Here is a 15845-nt window from a genome sequence, read left to right as displayed (position 1 = left end):
ATATTAACACAAATATATCACTTACTTCTGCTTTAAGATAAATGTAATGAATGCCAGGAAGACGCAGCAGCTGATGGTTGACTTCCCAAGGAGAGCACCACAGATCATCCAGGGTGTGGACATTAAGATCATGGACACGACAAAGACCTGGTGTTCATCTGAAGAACATGCTGGACTGGACTAACACAGGTGTCTCATACGAGAAGAGACAGAGTCGTCTCCAGCTCCTGAGGAGACTGAGGTCCTTCAGTGTGATAAAAAAGTAACAGAAATGAAGGCTGCCACAAATAGTTGTCTTAAAGATTTACTGTTTACAATATGTCTTCATCTTGCTTTTATTGGCCACACTGAATCTTTCACATTGTAAGGAAGATGCCTATAATGTTTTCATTTTCCACTTCTCTATACATCTTGTAAATAAGAAGTCTTAGCGGAATAAGGGAATAAGCAACACAATAAATTCTCACAGTGAACAGAAATATCTTATACTCTTACCCAGTAGTTAGAGGACGTCAGCCTAACTGATGTCAATCATGGACATCTGTCTCTCAGCGGCTGCATGAGACTGTAGGTGCTCTGAGAAGGAACACTAGCTCCTTCATCTTGTCATCCATCAGTCTCTTTAGCCTGTTGTTTTCTACAGTTTCTGCATCATTACACCTAGTGCAATATTCCTTTTCATTTCCAAGTGTTTTTCATATTTATGCTGCACTGTATATATATTACACACACAGTCTGTTTAAAAACTGATTTTACAATCTTGGTTATTGTTGTGGATAAGAGGTGTGCTTCATTTTCTCATCATTACAGAACAACTGCGTGGTGATCTTCTCCATGTGGTGAGTGTGTGTTAGTTGAGCTGAGGGCATGAGGTCACGGGTCTCCCCAGCCTCCACTGTGGCAGTTAAATGCCCCTGCAGCAGCACTGAAGCTGTGTCAGTGTTGACAGATCAAATAGATGTGGTCCAGTGTGTCAACAGGGCCCATGTCTGCACTTTGGTCCTGGTGTAAAGAGGAAGCATGGATTCAGAATGAGGGGCGACCTGCATGGCTGCTCTCACATACGGAACTAAAGAGTGTAAATGAAACCACTAACGTGAGTGGAAACAGATGGAACAGATGCTGCAGCATTAAAACACAGTGTAGTACAACATCCCACAGGTTTTAGTTTGATGACAAACATCTGTCAAGCATCTGTCAAGTGTTTAATCTGAGTCTAGACCTGGAGCAGCATCTGATCTCAACAGGCAACCTGAGGCTGACATGAAGTGATTTTCTACTGACTGGTCCCAGCTCTAGTTGTTCTTTTTACACTGTGTGCGCTATGAGTGGAGTGTATGATATTTGTGTATTTTCAACCCCCACCCGCCATAAATGTTTACTCAATAGCTCTCTCAATAATTTCATCCAATCCAGACAAATTTCCTCAGTGAACAGACTCAGTCCAGCGATCTGTGGGGAGGGGGCATCTCCTTCCTCTAATCACGTGCAAAAAACAACTGGAGAATTAAAGGTCCAATGTGTAAAAAGGGGAGAAAACCATGATATCCAGATTCTAGATTGCAGCACTCACTCACTCACTCACTCACTCACTCACTCACTCACTCACTCACTCACTCACTCACTCACTCACTCACTCACTCACTCACTCACTCACTCACTCACCCCTCCCATCAGCAAAGTGACGTGGGGGACAAAAAAGGAAAAAAAAATGTGTTTACCATGACTGGGAGTATTTCAGGAGCATGGAGCAATGAGGTGAAGATCTAAACCATTTTACCATATGTCTGCTGTTTCCTACTCCTCCTTCTTTCCTTCTGCCTTCCACGCAAAACTCCCGAAACGTTCTCTCTGGTTGGCTGGATTTTACATTCAGGCTGCCGTACAAAGATGGTGGCGCAAGATGGCGACACTCTCTAAAGCAAGACCCTTGCTATATGTATATATGAAAGAATAATTATAAGGCTACGAAAAACCAAACTAATTTTATTTTATAGCTATTATAATACAAATATATTTGGGAAGTATATTCAGATTTTGCCAATAAACCTGGACAATTATTACACACTGGACCTTTAAAGTTAAAATGCCAAATAGGGGACCGTCTTTAATTCTTTCTTTCTTAACAGGATTTATTTTTGAACAACACACCTGAGTGACATCAGCGACATCCCAGAGAGGGTTACAGGCTAATGTGTCAATCAATGTAAAAGCTGTTGGCCTGACCAGTACCATGACAGCTGCACCTGCAGCTCAGGTGATGTCTGCACTCTCAGTAAACATGCATGGCTTTTATTTTAAAATGCAATCTCTTTCTTATCAACAGATAGGGCAGCAGAGAGAAAGACACTTGTGTTTTTAATTATAGTTTGGCTCTGGTCGCTCTTATTCTCAGTTTTTACTAATGATCTCCTGTATAATCTGAATAGCATGATATGACTATGTATGCTGTTGATTGCACCTTGTACCACTGCAACCTCTTGTCAAACTGAACGATACTCTGGCATGTGAACTCAAAGTTGTGGATAACTGGATAGAGTTAGAGTCTTTATAATATTTGGGTCTAATTATAAAGTGGCACAGAATTCTATTCTGGATTTACAAATAGAGGGGACAACCAATGCAACATGTTAGAAAAGTCTTGTTCTGAACATGTAAATATTAAATAATAGTCTTTAAATGGAAAGAGCATTCTAACTGTGAGCAAATGTGCACCTTTTATCCCTTCATTACTGCTCTGTCAAAATGTCAGTTTTATTGTTCTGTGTGACTTGGATTATTGTTCGGTTGTCTGGTCCTCTGCCTCTAATCATCTGATAAAAAAAAATTACAGATAGCTCAAAACCAAGGAGCCAGATTTATTCTGGGCTGCCCATCTATGACTGTACTGTGAAAATTCTAAGTAAACTGGGATGGATCCCTGTAGAGAGGCGGCTGGTTCATTTTTAGGGTATATATATATATATAATAAAAAAAACAGACTCCAGAGTATTTTGTTAGAAATATAATATATTCTGATTAAATTCATACATTGGCTATAGGAGCCAACTGGGTACATGACTTTACATCAACCAAATTTCAAAACAGCTTTGTAAAGTTGAGTTGATGGAATCAGCTTCCAGGAGACATTCACACATGGACAGAGCTGGTTTAAGACAAAACTGTGCACATACTTGCAGGGTCACGTGGTATGATTTTATTTAAATTTTTGCCTTTTATATATATATTTTTTTTTTTATTGTTGTTATCTTTTTGCCTGTTGTTTTTTTATTCTTTGCATTTTAATCTTCACTGTATTATATAACAATTAATATGATTACGGACCCCAGGAAGACTAACTGGTTGTCTCAACATCAGCTAATGGGGATCCATGTAACAAATAAACAAATTGTAATCACTCATCCAACAGGCTGACGTCACTAAGTGGTCATGGTCATCATGAAGCACAGGCTCAGTCTCTGTCCTCTGAGGGAGAGAAAGTCCGTTTGATCCAAGCGGAGAGTCAGTGATGTCTGAGATGTTGTTGTTGTCGGTGCAGATGTTGAGATGAGACAAAGTCAAGGTAGAAAAGACGCGTTCAGAGGTCTAAAAAAAACCAACATCTGTGTCCCTGAACTCACCACACTGATAATCACAGATGATGTGTTTATTCATCAGATGCGGCAGCTGTTTCTTCCAGCACACGGGGCGCATGGAGAGCTTTACGCACGGATGGAAAGGTTTTACGCACAGCGCAGAGGCGGTTCAGGTGGCGTGGAACGCGGCGCTGACGAAGCGCGTGGAGCCGGGCATGCAGCGGTACCTGAGGCTGTAGTTCTGCCCCCCGTTGTTGTCCCAGAACTCCCCCTCCTCGCTCCTCAGGTACACGGCGAAGTGCACGGCCGAGCTGGGCTCCATGAAGGGCGGCGTGTACACGGTGAAGCCGAACCGCTCTCCCACCAGGTCCGGCTGATCCGCGGGCACGTTCAGAGCCTGCGCGTCCACGTGTGACAGCCAGTCATTGAAGGTGTACCGCACCCCGACCTCCTTGTGTGTGCAGCCGGCTAAGACCCGGATCTGGCCCCGCAGGTCGAACTGGCTGATGGTGACCTTCTCCAGACAGACGCGCAGCCGCCGGACCCGGAGCTCCGTGTCGCGCGGGTCCGGGAAGCAGGCGAACAGCCGGTCCGTGTCCATGGTGGACTTGAAGCTGTGGCACAGGTCGCTGAGCAGGTCCTGCTGCGGGGGGAAGCTCCTGTGCCTCGACAGGACTTTGCTCGGGATCTGCGGATCCTCCAACGTGCTGAAGTGCTTGACGCTGGCCAGGTCCAGACCCATGGAGTCGGCGAACTTGACCCGCTTCCTCCCGTTGGTCCCGGAGACTCCGTCCAGCAGCGCGGCCGGGTAGGCGGGCAGGGACTGGGCTCTCCTCCGGTCCCTCACGAACTTCTCCAGTCGGGCAGCGTCGGCCTCGTCGTCCAGATCTCCTTCCTCCTCCTCTTCCTCCTCCTCCACCGCCTCCAGGCCGTTCTCCGCGGACTGTCCCGGGGGGGACGGCGCCTGTCCCCCGGTGTGGACAGCTGAGTGGGACATGGCGGCCCGGTCGGTGCCGTGTGTCAGTGCTTCTTACTAACGGGAGTCCCGGTGTGGAGCGGTTTGTATAGAGGGACTCCCGCCCCCTTCAGAGGACAACGTTCTGGTGACAACAGAGCGCGTGCAGTGTTTCCACATGGTCACGCACAGAAACACGCGCACATTGTCACGTAAGAAACATAAGCTTTCACCTGTTTTCATGCAAGAGGACACGTATTGAACTAGACCAGTGGTTCTCAACGTAGGGTCCAGGGACCTCCAGGGGTCCTTGAGGGGTTTAAGGGGGCCCCCAACTTTTTTTTTCTAGAATTTAAAGTTTTTTGAGAAATTTTTACCACTATTTTTATTATTATTTATTCTTCCCTTTATAAAATATTTTTAAAAGAAATTATAACCACTTTTTCTAGAATTTTTTAAAAATAAATTGAGAAATTTTGCCACTTTTCTCTGGAAAACTTTTTAACTTTAAATTTTTTTTAATATATATATTTTTTTTTTCAGATTTTTTACCACTTGTTCTAGAAATGTTTAAATGTTTTTAGAGAAACTGTACCACTTTTTTCCAGAAATTTCTCTCTAATATTTCCAGAAATGTACGCCATTGGCCCTGATTTGAACGTCATACAGACTAAAAATGTAACATTCTTCAGTCTCAGAACAAATATTTGTGTATTTCTGGCATTTTCTTCAAAATGTTGTCCAATGGGGGTCCGTGGTCTAATTTATGTCAATACGGGGTCCTTGATGTAAAAACCTTTGAGAACCACTGAACTAGACAACAACACATTATCAGCCTGTTGTGGAGAGCTGACTTTAATGTAATCAAACACTGGTTTTACAGTAACTTGGTTACATTCAGTGATTCTTTTATTCTCTGTCGTGAATATAAACTATTCATTAAAAAAAAGGAAAGAAAAAGAAATTATGTATTTTTATTTTTTTAAATTGCATTTCTACTGTCACTGAAACCACTTTGTCCCACCACAGTGAAGGGGCCGTCAACCTTGACCTCTGTGTAGTTCAAGTGCAGTGTTCACAGACAAGACTCCACGTCATCAGTATTCAACATCAGCGTCAGTGTCAGCCTGAGGGAGATCACCATGGACACATGGAGAAGAATAAAGAGCTAAGGGCTGTTTATGAGCAGGTAGGCTTTTTTTTTTTTTAAACAATAGACTGATACCATACTGACAATATTGACTATATGGAAAAAATTAAGAGACCACTCTAATTTTTTGTTTCAGCAAAAAATGTAGCATCTTTGCATGTATGGCAGAAGCACACCACATTCTACTAAATGAGGCACTGATTAGGTGATCAGCTGAAACAAATCTTATTTAAGAATATAAACGTGAAGTGTTAATACAGTACAGTAGTTAACAAAGTGGGCTGGTAGGTTGTTGAGAACATCTTGGAGAAAACCCACAGGTGATCCCAGACTGACTCCATGATGTTGAGGCCACACCACCAGGACTTTTTGGGGTTATTGACACACACATGGTTGGATAACCACCTGTCAAACTAGAGGATAATCAGTCTAAACTCTGTCTGTACTTCCTCATGTTATCATGTTCTGTTCAAATTAATGCTTGTCAATTAAAAATAAATAGACACAAGTCAAATAAAATCCAACAACAACAACTCGAGGATGAACACATTTCTGGGGTCGGCCAAAACCACAATCTGACATGTTATGTAATTGCGACGGTCTACGCGGACCCAACAAAATGCGTCACACGGCGTCGAGTAAACAAACACATGGCGTCATCACGGCATAATCCTGAGGTCACTGGTTTCCTCCGGGCCAGAGGCTTTAACTGTTTGATGACTTGAGGATTGATCCCTGTCCCTCTGTCTCTGTCTCTGGACTGAACGTTCACTGAGATGTCTTCACTAGATGGCAGCACCTGTTCTTCTGCCTCAACCACCTCACTCATTCTTCTGTGGCTCAGTCTGTTCAAGAGGAGGAAGGAGACGTTTCACATCTAAAGTGGAAACAGTAAAACAGTGAAAAGTCAATGTCCTACATTTAATCTAGCTGGAAAACATGATATAATATAACCCTAACCCCCAAACTGCTTCTCTCTGATGGCTGCTCAGCTACATCCACAAGGTGGTGCTGCAGGACTGAAGAGTCTGACTGAGCTGAGCTCTTGTTGAATCATGTCCAACACAGCTGATAACATGATCCCCAGTGTGAAGCACAATGCACCACACCTTCACATCACCGGAATACTGTTTTTTCCGATTGCTAACACATTAAAATGACATGCATAACACAAATATTTAAACTGCTACACAGAGAGCAAAAGCTCTTCTCAAGTCTCCGAAACTTTAAACACATTTTCTGTTTTACACACATTTTGCAATTGAATATGTCACTTTTTAAATGCACTGACCACGGTTCTCTACATAAGACACAACACTCTGACATAAAGTCACATGTTGGTCATTTTACTAAAACACTGCCATTCAAAATGACACTATAATTGTGATATGCCACCTGGCCAAACACCTCAATGGTTAATTGTTACAACTTCACTTCTTTTTTTTTCTTTTTTTTACATTAACAACAACAATGGAAGAGTTTTTCTATATTTTCATTTTCTGTTTTTGTTCACTCCAATGTAAATATATCTGCTGTGCATATGTTGCACTGACCTGTTTGGTAAAAAATAAAAGAATAAATGTTTCAACAGCATGTGTGTGTATCTGCAAATATTTCTGTGCATGTGAACAATCTGAAGAATTCTCTACAGTTTGAACTATTTTAGTTTTATGGCAAAGCTACTAAAGATGAGAGTGCTTTTCATTGTGCCCAACAGTGTGTAGTTGGTTAGACAAAAATCTGGTAACTTGACTGTGTGCTGTTTGATGCAAAAGTTTGATTTTGATGGTTGCAGTGCTTCAGGATATATAAGCTAGGCCTATATTGCAGTTTGGGTGTGTGGTTTTGTGAATTGTGTTCAGTATTTTGATAAAACCAGGCTAGTTTGCAAAATTGTGTTTTAGCAACTGGAAAATAAGATCTAAAACTGTGACCCCAGCAGCACCTCCTCTCTGGTGCCAGACATGTCCCCACAGTCCACAGAGTCCACAGAGTCCACAGAGTCCACAGAAGTCCCCACAGAAGACGCAGGTCTGATTTCCTGACTCTGCAGTTTTCCGACCAGGATGAAGGTGACCGTTTGTGACCTTTCAGTTTTCTCCTAATGTCAAAATACTGAATTCTCCTTTATTCCAAACTCGATTACAGTTTTTTCCAATTAACACACTAAAATGACATGCATAGCACAAATATTTAGTTTTACTGAATCTGTTGTGTGAATCAGTTGCTCAGTTGTCTAAACTCATTCACTGAATCAAACATCCTTTTGACGAAAACATAAACTATCTTCACTTAGTGAAACACCATCTGCAGATCTCAGTCATTCCTTTTGCAAAACTCCAAACACATTCTAATGCAATAAAACACAGTTGTCACTGTGATGCAATGCACGACTGAAAAATGATCAAACTTGTTTCTCATGATGTGAAAACCAAACCAATATAAACCACTTTAGAATGCAAAAAGACAAAGATCAATCACAATGTCCATGTTTGTATATATAGTATATGGTGAAACCATTTGAAGATTTATTTTTATTTTCACTTTTGGAAGTGCACACACTGAATCCAGGGACAGCTTGTATCTGTTACAGACTCTGATACTGATTAGTTTTAGCACAGAGGTTAAAGCTGAAGGAAAACCTAGGAAGTTGCACAAAACTTGTCATTCCACCAGGATTTCTCAACACACACTGAAACATTCACACACACCCTCTCCATAACAACGCTGACCTTGAGCTGAAGAGCTCAACTCTAACTTATAAACATCATGTTATCTGCTTCTTGTCTCTGAGTCATTAGGCAGGAGGTTTTCACTCTGCACTAAGTTTATCACCATGAACTCAGTGTCACTGGATCAGTTTGGTTATACACTATATATATATATATTTTTTTTCATATTATGGAAGGCTCTTTAACTTATATTTAGGTGTTTGTTTTGTCTTCCGCCCCCAAAATGTGAGAATTTACAAAAAATCAGTAATGTTCAGACTCCCTATAGGTTGAAATCATGTGGTTATATGGGCTGTTCCCTCAGTTGTCTGACAATGATGTAACTAGTTTTCTAATCTGCATAACCCCACCCCTACCTGGTAGCAGTAGAAGGGGCGGGGCAAGCAGTGGTTCATTTGCATTTAAAGAGACAGACACTGAAAGCAGGGCTGTTTAGAGAGGATGAAAAGAGCTGTGAGGTTTGATCCTTGGGGGATTTTGACCAAAGCATGTCACACACATGTCTTTAAGACACCTGGGAACTATTTTAATTTGTGGGAAAGGGACAGAATATGTCTCTTTTAAAGATTCAGGTGACTCATGCATAATTTACTTCACAAGAATCATGTTAGAAACACTCTGAGCTTACTGGCATTTATTTGACTTACTTTTAACAATATGAAATCCTGCACTGTGATGCTGTAAATGAATCCTACTATGGGCTGTTCCTCTTAGTTACTGTCTACTGTCTGGTTTAATCTGCAGTGTCACAGTTTCATTTCCATCTACACTGATGACTTATCATGCTACTCTACTGGATCATTTTACCCCCTCAGGCATTTGAAAGCATGAATGTGCTCGGATCACCACTTGGATCCAGCTGACAGCTCACACTCACATGTAAAGTGTGATAAGGTCACAGGTCACAGCAGACATGGAGCCAAACCTTTCACTGTCTCAGTTTAAACCAGGTCAAATGCATTATGACTCAATACGCTGCAACTTAGGAAACCAGAGAGTGCAAAACGACTTCATCAACTGCTGACGTGGAGAGTTGTGTTGTGATTCCTTTGTAGGATGTGTGTTGTTGTTTGTTTGTGTTTGTGAATTTGCAGCATATTTGTGTATTTGCATGTGTTGAGTCAGGTCCTAATGATCTGATGCTCTAGTCAGGTTTGTGTGGATCCAGAGACACCTGCAGCTTCACTTCTACCACACACACACACACACACACACACACACACACACACACACACACACACATCAGTAGGCCTACTGCATGTTACACTCTGAGCACAGTCCCATGCTGCAGTGCAATAACACCATCATGCTCTTTAAGCTGCTGATTAAATATTTATACACTCATTTACATTCAGTGACACAGATGTAAAAAGACACAAGTAATTATACATCCAAGATTTCAGATCAGAGATTTTTTAAGAAAACATTCAAAAATATCACGTTAAATTGAACAATGTATATAACTTCATTTACATAATGCCATGTGATTGGTTGGTTAAACAGTATGAAAAGCATGGTGGGTACTGCAGTCATGTTCCCTTCTGACAATGTTTTTCATCCAGGGCTCTGCTGGAGCTGCTGCTGACCACATAGCTGCGTGTTGGTGATGTCACTCGCTCTCTGCCGTGATGGCGCGGTACATCATGGTGATGATGGCCGCCAGCAGACAGGGGACCAGCCAGGTGGTCCACCAGCTGAGGGGGGGGGGGGGCAGAGAGAGAGAGACTATTTAAAGGGACAACAAGGAGTTTCTCCATCGGCAGAACGAAAAATTCCGCGACAATAAAAAAGTATCACGTTAATGTGGATGAATCTACGTTACCCACACTTGTTAATGGGCCCATTTTCCATAAATATATGGTTTTGTCTCTATCATTATTTTGTTATTATTAGTGGTGGTGGAAATGCTGGGTGAGCCGACCAGCATTTCCTTACTCTCGGTTTCGTGGCGAGTCATGAGAATAACGCCGCTGAATCTCCGTTTATGGTGGGAACTACGACGGTATGTGATCGTCTTCTAACCTCTGACTTTAATTCTTGATGAATGAAAACATGAGTCTGTCTTGCGCCGGTCAAAGAATTTCACGGTGCGCGGAGGCTCATAAATGTAGTGTGAAAACACTTCGCTTTTCCAAAACTCCTCGTTGTCCCTTTAACAAAAAAGACAGAAAGAGGCACAGGTCTGTGAGTGTGTGTGTGTGTGTGTGTGTGTGTGTGTGTGTATGTACCTGTAGTCATCCTTCAAAGTGGTAACCAGTGTTTCCTGTAAAACACACACCACAGATGTCATCATCATCATCATCATCATCATCATCATCATCATCATCATCATCAGACTCTTGTAAAGAATGAGTCTGGGCTCCTTCACTGTTACATTTCCAGTACAAACACTGAGGTCAGAGGTCACAGCAGCAGGTCAACATGTTTACTAGTGTTTACTAATGATCTGTTACAATAGAATAGAAAAATACTTCATTCATCCTCCTGGAGGGAAATTCAAGTTGTCCAACAGCTTACAAGAACACATGACAAAATAGATAACACACACACGGAGCAATATATAACCTAAAATGATATAAATGATATAAAAAGTAAACATGTATAACCTAACAAAAAGCGTTGTGCATCTTAATGGCAGCAGGAATGAAGGATTTCTGAAATGAGAAATTGTTCCACTTTGTCTAGAACATTTTTAACATTTTTTGAAAAGTTATTATTATTTGAGAAATTTTCTAGAATTGTTTTTGAGCATTTTTTCTAGAATAGTTTTAACTTTTTATTTTTATATATTTTTTTAGAAATCTTACCACTTTTCCCACAGAAAATTCTCTACAACATTTTCAAAAATTCACGCCATTGGCCCCAATTTGAACATACGTTGACTAAAAATATAACATTTGTTTGCTTAAAAATGTTGTCAAATGGGGGTCTGTGGTCGATTTGTGTCAATTTAGGGGTGATGTATTTAGGGATTCGAACCGGGCCCGCTGCAGTGAGGACTGTAGGTTGCCCCAGGTTACAACAAAGTTACAGTGTTATGTATGTTGCATGTTGCATGACTACACACAGAGCCCCTCCTCTTCTCTGCAGACAGTCACTTCACTCACTCCAGGCTCATTCTCTAAGTTGTCTTCACCATGTTCTAACACCTTTACTGTGAGGGACCAGGCAGGATGCACATTTTTCAGAAGATTTGCCTTTAACTGTGATTTTTTTTTACTCTTTGTTCATTCATAAACACATTCCAGACATTCCAGTTAAATGTTTGTAAGTTTGCTCCTGAGTGTGTGTAGATTTTCTTCTAAGCTAAGAACAAATCCCAAATAAGAAAACATTGGTGAGTGTCAACATCTTGTTGAAAACTTTGTCAGTGTCAGTTTTTTTTTTTTCAAATATATTTTTTGGGCTTAATTGATAGCACAGTGGAGAGAGAGACAGGAAATTGGGAGGCAGAGAGGGGGGATGACATGTGGGAAAGGGCCGCCCGATGCGGGATTCGAACTGGACCGCCTGCAGTGAAACCTGAAATAATGGTTCTCCCTTCCTATTTGAATGAGCATTAATAAATGAATAAAGATTGAGGAGGAAGGAAGTCTCTGTGAGGCTTCTGAGTTAAGGATTTGAATGTCGTGTTCATTTCTATGACTATAGGGCAAACCAAGGTGTAGTTGTGTTTGAATAGAAGAAAAGAATGATAATCCTGTGTTAGTATTTGTGTGTGTGTGTAACAGGAGCTGACTGGCTTGTTTCACTGCTCCTGCTGGATTTTATCCAGCAACAGTTTGTTGAACTCATATGATCCTTTTCTCCAACTCAGCAGCTTGTAATCAGCCTTTAATCTGACCCAAGGTCCAAAAACTCTTCATACTACATTTCCCATAATGCAACTCTGTAGAAAAACGTATTTACTTACCGCAGGCTTTGCGAGTTTCTCCCTGTCGTCCTGCAGACAGAGACACACACAGAATTATTTAGTCTTCATCTGCAATTAGCCTATTGAATACAGCTACACACACACACACACACAGACACACACACACGCACACACAGACACAGACACAGACAGACACACACACCGGATGCAGCTCTCCTATCAACATGTCACTGGCCATCTCTCTGGCGTCAGTGGAGTGTCCCACGTCCTCGAAGCTCTCAGTGGCGTCTCCTCCGGCCTGCTCCCTCAGCACCTCCTCTCCACCGGGGTGCTGCCATGGAAACAACACACAACAACATGCTGACTCAGCAAGATGACAACTACAATTATTTGTCTCCACTAATCAATCATATCAATATTTTTAAGTTTAAGTTTAAGTTGAATTTATTTATACAGCACCTTAAAAGCAAAGAGCATTTGCACCAAGGTGCTTCACAGTCAACAGGCCACATAGGCATAAACCAACATCAACACAATGCAACAACATCACAGCAACATCTGGCTGTCTGTCTCCACCCAGACTGTTCTTCTCCTTGAGGAGTTCATTCACAAGACCAATATGTTTTGGGGGGTTACCATGACGCTGACCTTTGACCTTTAGCCACCAAACTCAGTTTGTCCTGTCAGGTGAACATCTGGACCAAATTCGAATAAATTTGAGACACTACGGGTGAACAGGGGGAAAAAATGAAACTTCCCAAGTTTTTATGTGTAAATATGTAAATGAGGCCATATCTAATTACATATGCACTAATTTGCTTACATTCCCAGAACAGAAATCTGAACAATGGATAAAGCCACTTTCAAAAACATTTTTGTTTTATTTTGTTGACATATTAGAGTCAGATGTTTTTACAGAGGGGATTTTGGATATCTTTGTAAATGAGAAAATACTGTCTCCACCAGCCCTAAAAAATCTAATTTCTCCATGTTTTTAGGAATAAAATGTTGTATAAATGAGGCTGTGAATGATATATCAACAATCCCCTCTGTAAAAACCTTCAGAATATAGACAGGAATAAAAATGGAAGGTTTGTCAATTGTACTTTTACGATTTGTTGCTGATACAAAGCAAATGGCAATTTTTGTAGCCTAGGTCATTGTTCAGGAGAGATAGGGCTTTCCAATGATACCTGACATGACGTGGGTCAGACAACAGGCATGGAACAGTCGCTGTTAACTTTTGGTGAATTTAGGAGAAATCTGCTGATGAAAGAGACACAATGAAGTAAAAAATAATAATAAAAAAAAACGCCTTAATGTGAATTTTCTACCATTTCTTTTTCTTCTTCTTCTGAAAGAAGACTTGTTAAGGAAGAAAAACAGCCCAAAATCTCAAAATTGATCAGTGCATGAAAAAACAGTGTTTTTGTCTGTAGTGTCTCGCCTTAACGTGTTGTGATCAAATTACGCCAAACCTTTCCTTTGTGAGTCACCGCCTTGACCTTTGACCCTAATACTCCAATCAGTAAATGAAGTCGTCATGGAGACCCAGAGTGGGATGGACATGCTGAAAACAGAGGAATAAACAGCTACACACACACCACTCTGTCTGTCTCCAGTCATTTTCTCTGCTCACACTACAATTACACAACACGGTGACAGTTCACCAGAGAAGATCCACAGCTGCTGAGAAACGCTGCAGTGTTACCAGAAGCCACAGTCTTGTGTGTGTTCAGGTCCATCACTTCAGTCTCTCAGTGTGTGCGTCCGCACATCGTCCAGTAACACTAAGTAACCTGACAATTATTGACCCCAGGCTGCAATACAAGACTGGAGCTGAGTGTGTGTTTGTCCTCCAGTGAACCATTAAACTCAGCTGCTGCTGTTTGCTACAAAACAACTAGATCCACTGAGTTCTCCACTGACCCCAGACCTGCCTCAACCAAGTCTGGCTCCACTTCCATGTGCTGTCGTATGGTGACGACGGTGGCAGGTCTAGAACTGTCCTCTGGGGACACGCCCACACCTTGAACCATGTACAGACAAACACCTGTGGCTGTAATAAAGACTCAAAGGTCAGTCAGCCCAAGCTTTATTCTGAGGTTCTAGAATTTTTAGAATTGAAGAGAAAAAGAAATGAACACTGTAACAGATACTAGACTAGTTGTTTCTTTTCTTTTTTTCTTTACAGTAAGTGAATGATGGACAAACATTAATCTAGGTTTGAAGGAACTTTGAATTTAAGGGATTTTCATACTCTCCCTATCCTTAGTGCCAAATTACAGTGTTTATATTTCAGAGTTACTTACAGTATTCTTAGATGTTATTATATTGCTTAAACTTGAGGAGATCTGATTATTCATTTCTCCAGTGATAATAAATGTTTTCTCCAAAAAAAAAAAAAAAAAAAAAAAACCCAAAGAAAAGTGAAAAGTTACGTCTTCATAAGGATATTCAGTTGTACAGAACAAACAACAGCATGACGTGGAAGGCTGGAGGTTTTTTGTTTGTTTGATTTGTTCTTTTAAAAAAAAAGAGACAACAATTAAATCATCAAATAAATCACAGAAAATTGTTGATCAACTAATTGATTCATCAATTAATTGTTACGGCTCAATAACAAATAGTGGCCTAATGTGTAGCTGAGCATGTCAGGCATCTGCTGTCTGGTCAGAGTCCTCACTTGCACTTCCTGTTAACTCACCAGCTGTTGTAAAGTTCATTCACAGACACACACCACAGTGAATCAGCATTAAATCAAAGTCAGGTTTGTGACCTTACTTGTTGCAGGACTGGAAAAACCTGCTGGGGCCCCAGGGCAGAGATGGACCCCCATCAGACCCCACGATCTGTGCAGTGTATTTGTATTTGTTTCTCCATAATATTCTTGCATATTTTCATTCGATATTTATCTTAAAATCGAGTATCAGGTATCTGGAATCTGACATAGATAACAACATTAACATGCTCCACCACTGCCATTTGACTCATTTCATAATCATGTGACACTGGGTGATGGACATTGAGGCCCCTCTGGGAGCCTTTCTGGGGTCTCTGAGTACAGAAACCAGTGAAGTCAAACTAAGCAGCAGCAGACACTTTGACAACTCAGCATGTCTCAGTTTCAAGTTCTTTTCTATTTCTAAAGACAAAGATGTCTGGTTCTATGTTTCAGACCTGTGGGGTTTGACCACCCACTTCGTCATGCTGTGGCTGCAGAGTTTTACAACATCCTGAACACACTGAAACCTCTAAGGAGTTCCTCACCTCCTCCAGAAACTTGGTGACATCGTAGACTTTGTTGTGGATGATGATCCACGTTGATTTGAAGGTGTTCTGCGCCTCTATCTCTGACAGTCTGTAGTATGTGACTCCATCGGGGCTCTTCTCCTGTTCTCCCATTTGTGTCACTGGAAACTCGGACAAGTTGAAGGTGAAGAGCCGCTGAGAGCCGAGAGCAGAGGTGAGACGACCTGTCCGTGATTATATAAATCCACCGAGTCTGTCAGGACCGTGATAAAGCAAACGCATCGACATTTACCCCAGTTTCTATCAA

At 41.4% G+C, this 15845-nt stretch overlaps 2 protein-coding genes across 2 annotated transcripts; both read right to left on the bottom strand.

Annotated features, from left to right (window-relative positions):
* Positions 1-1855: 1855 nt before the first annotated feature.
* On the bottom strand, positions 1856-4736 carry ppp1r3g (protein phosphatase 1 regulatory subunit 3G). Its single transcript, XM_083995776.1, has one exon. The coding sequence runs from the start codon at positions 4570-4572 to the stop codon at positions 3745-3747; it is 828 nt and encodes a 275-aa protein (XP_083851902.1). The 5' UTR covers positions 4573-4736; the 3' UTR covers positions 1856-3744.
* Positions 4737-9731: 4995 nt separating this feature from the next.
* cyb5a (cytochrome b5 type A (microsomal)) lies at positions 9732-15845 on the bottom strand. The gene is made up of 5 exons (XM_083995833.1): positions 15557-15845; positions 12489-12617; positions 12326-12355; positions 10641-10675; positions 9732-10106 (listed from the first exon to the last, which is right to left on the bottom strand). Exons 1-5 carry the CDS (start codon positions 15689-15691, stop codon positions 10022-10024), a joined length of 414 nt encoding a protein of 137 aa, XP_083851959.1. The 5' UTR covers positions 15692-15845; the 3' UTR covers positions 9732-10021.

The sequence above is a fragment of the Trachurus trachurus genome (assembly GCF_905171665.1).
Source record: "Trachurus trachurus genome assembly, chromosome: 20".
Classification (NCBI taxonomy): domain Eukaryota; kingdom Metazoa; phylum Chordata; class Actinopteri; order Carangiformes; family Carangidae; genus Trachurus; species Trachurus trachurus.
Note: the sequence above shows the minus strand (reverse complement) of the source record. Positions and strands in the feature narration are given on the sequence as shown.

Excerpts from the sequence above, each read along its gene's own strand:
- ppp1r3g (XM_083995776.1), bottom strand. The coding sequence starts at position 4,572 with ATGTCCCACTCAGCTGTCCACACCGGGGGACAGGCGCCGTCCCCCCCG.
- cyb5a (XM_083995833.1), bottom strand. The coding sequence starts at position 15,691 with ATGGGAGAACAGGAGAAGAGCCCCGATGGAGTCACATACTACAGACTG. Across the intron at positions 12,618-15,556 it reads TCACCAAGTTTCTGGAGGAG|CACCCCGGTGGAGAGGAGGT; the intron begins GTGAGGAACTCC and ends TTTCCATGGCAG. Across the intron at positions 10,107-10,640 it reads ACTTTGAAGGATGACTACAG|CTGGTGGACCACCTGGCTGG; the intron begins GTACATACACAC and ends CCCCCCCCTCAG.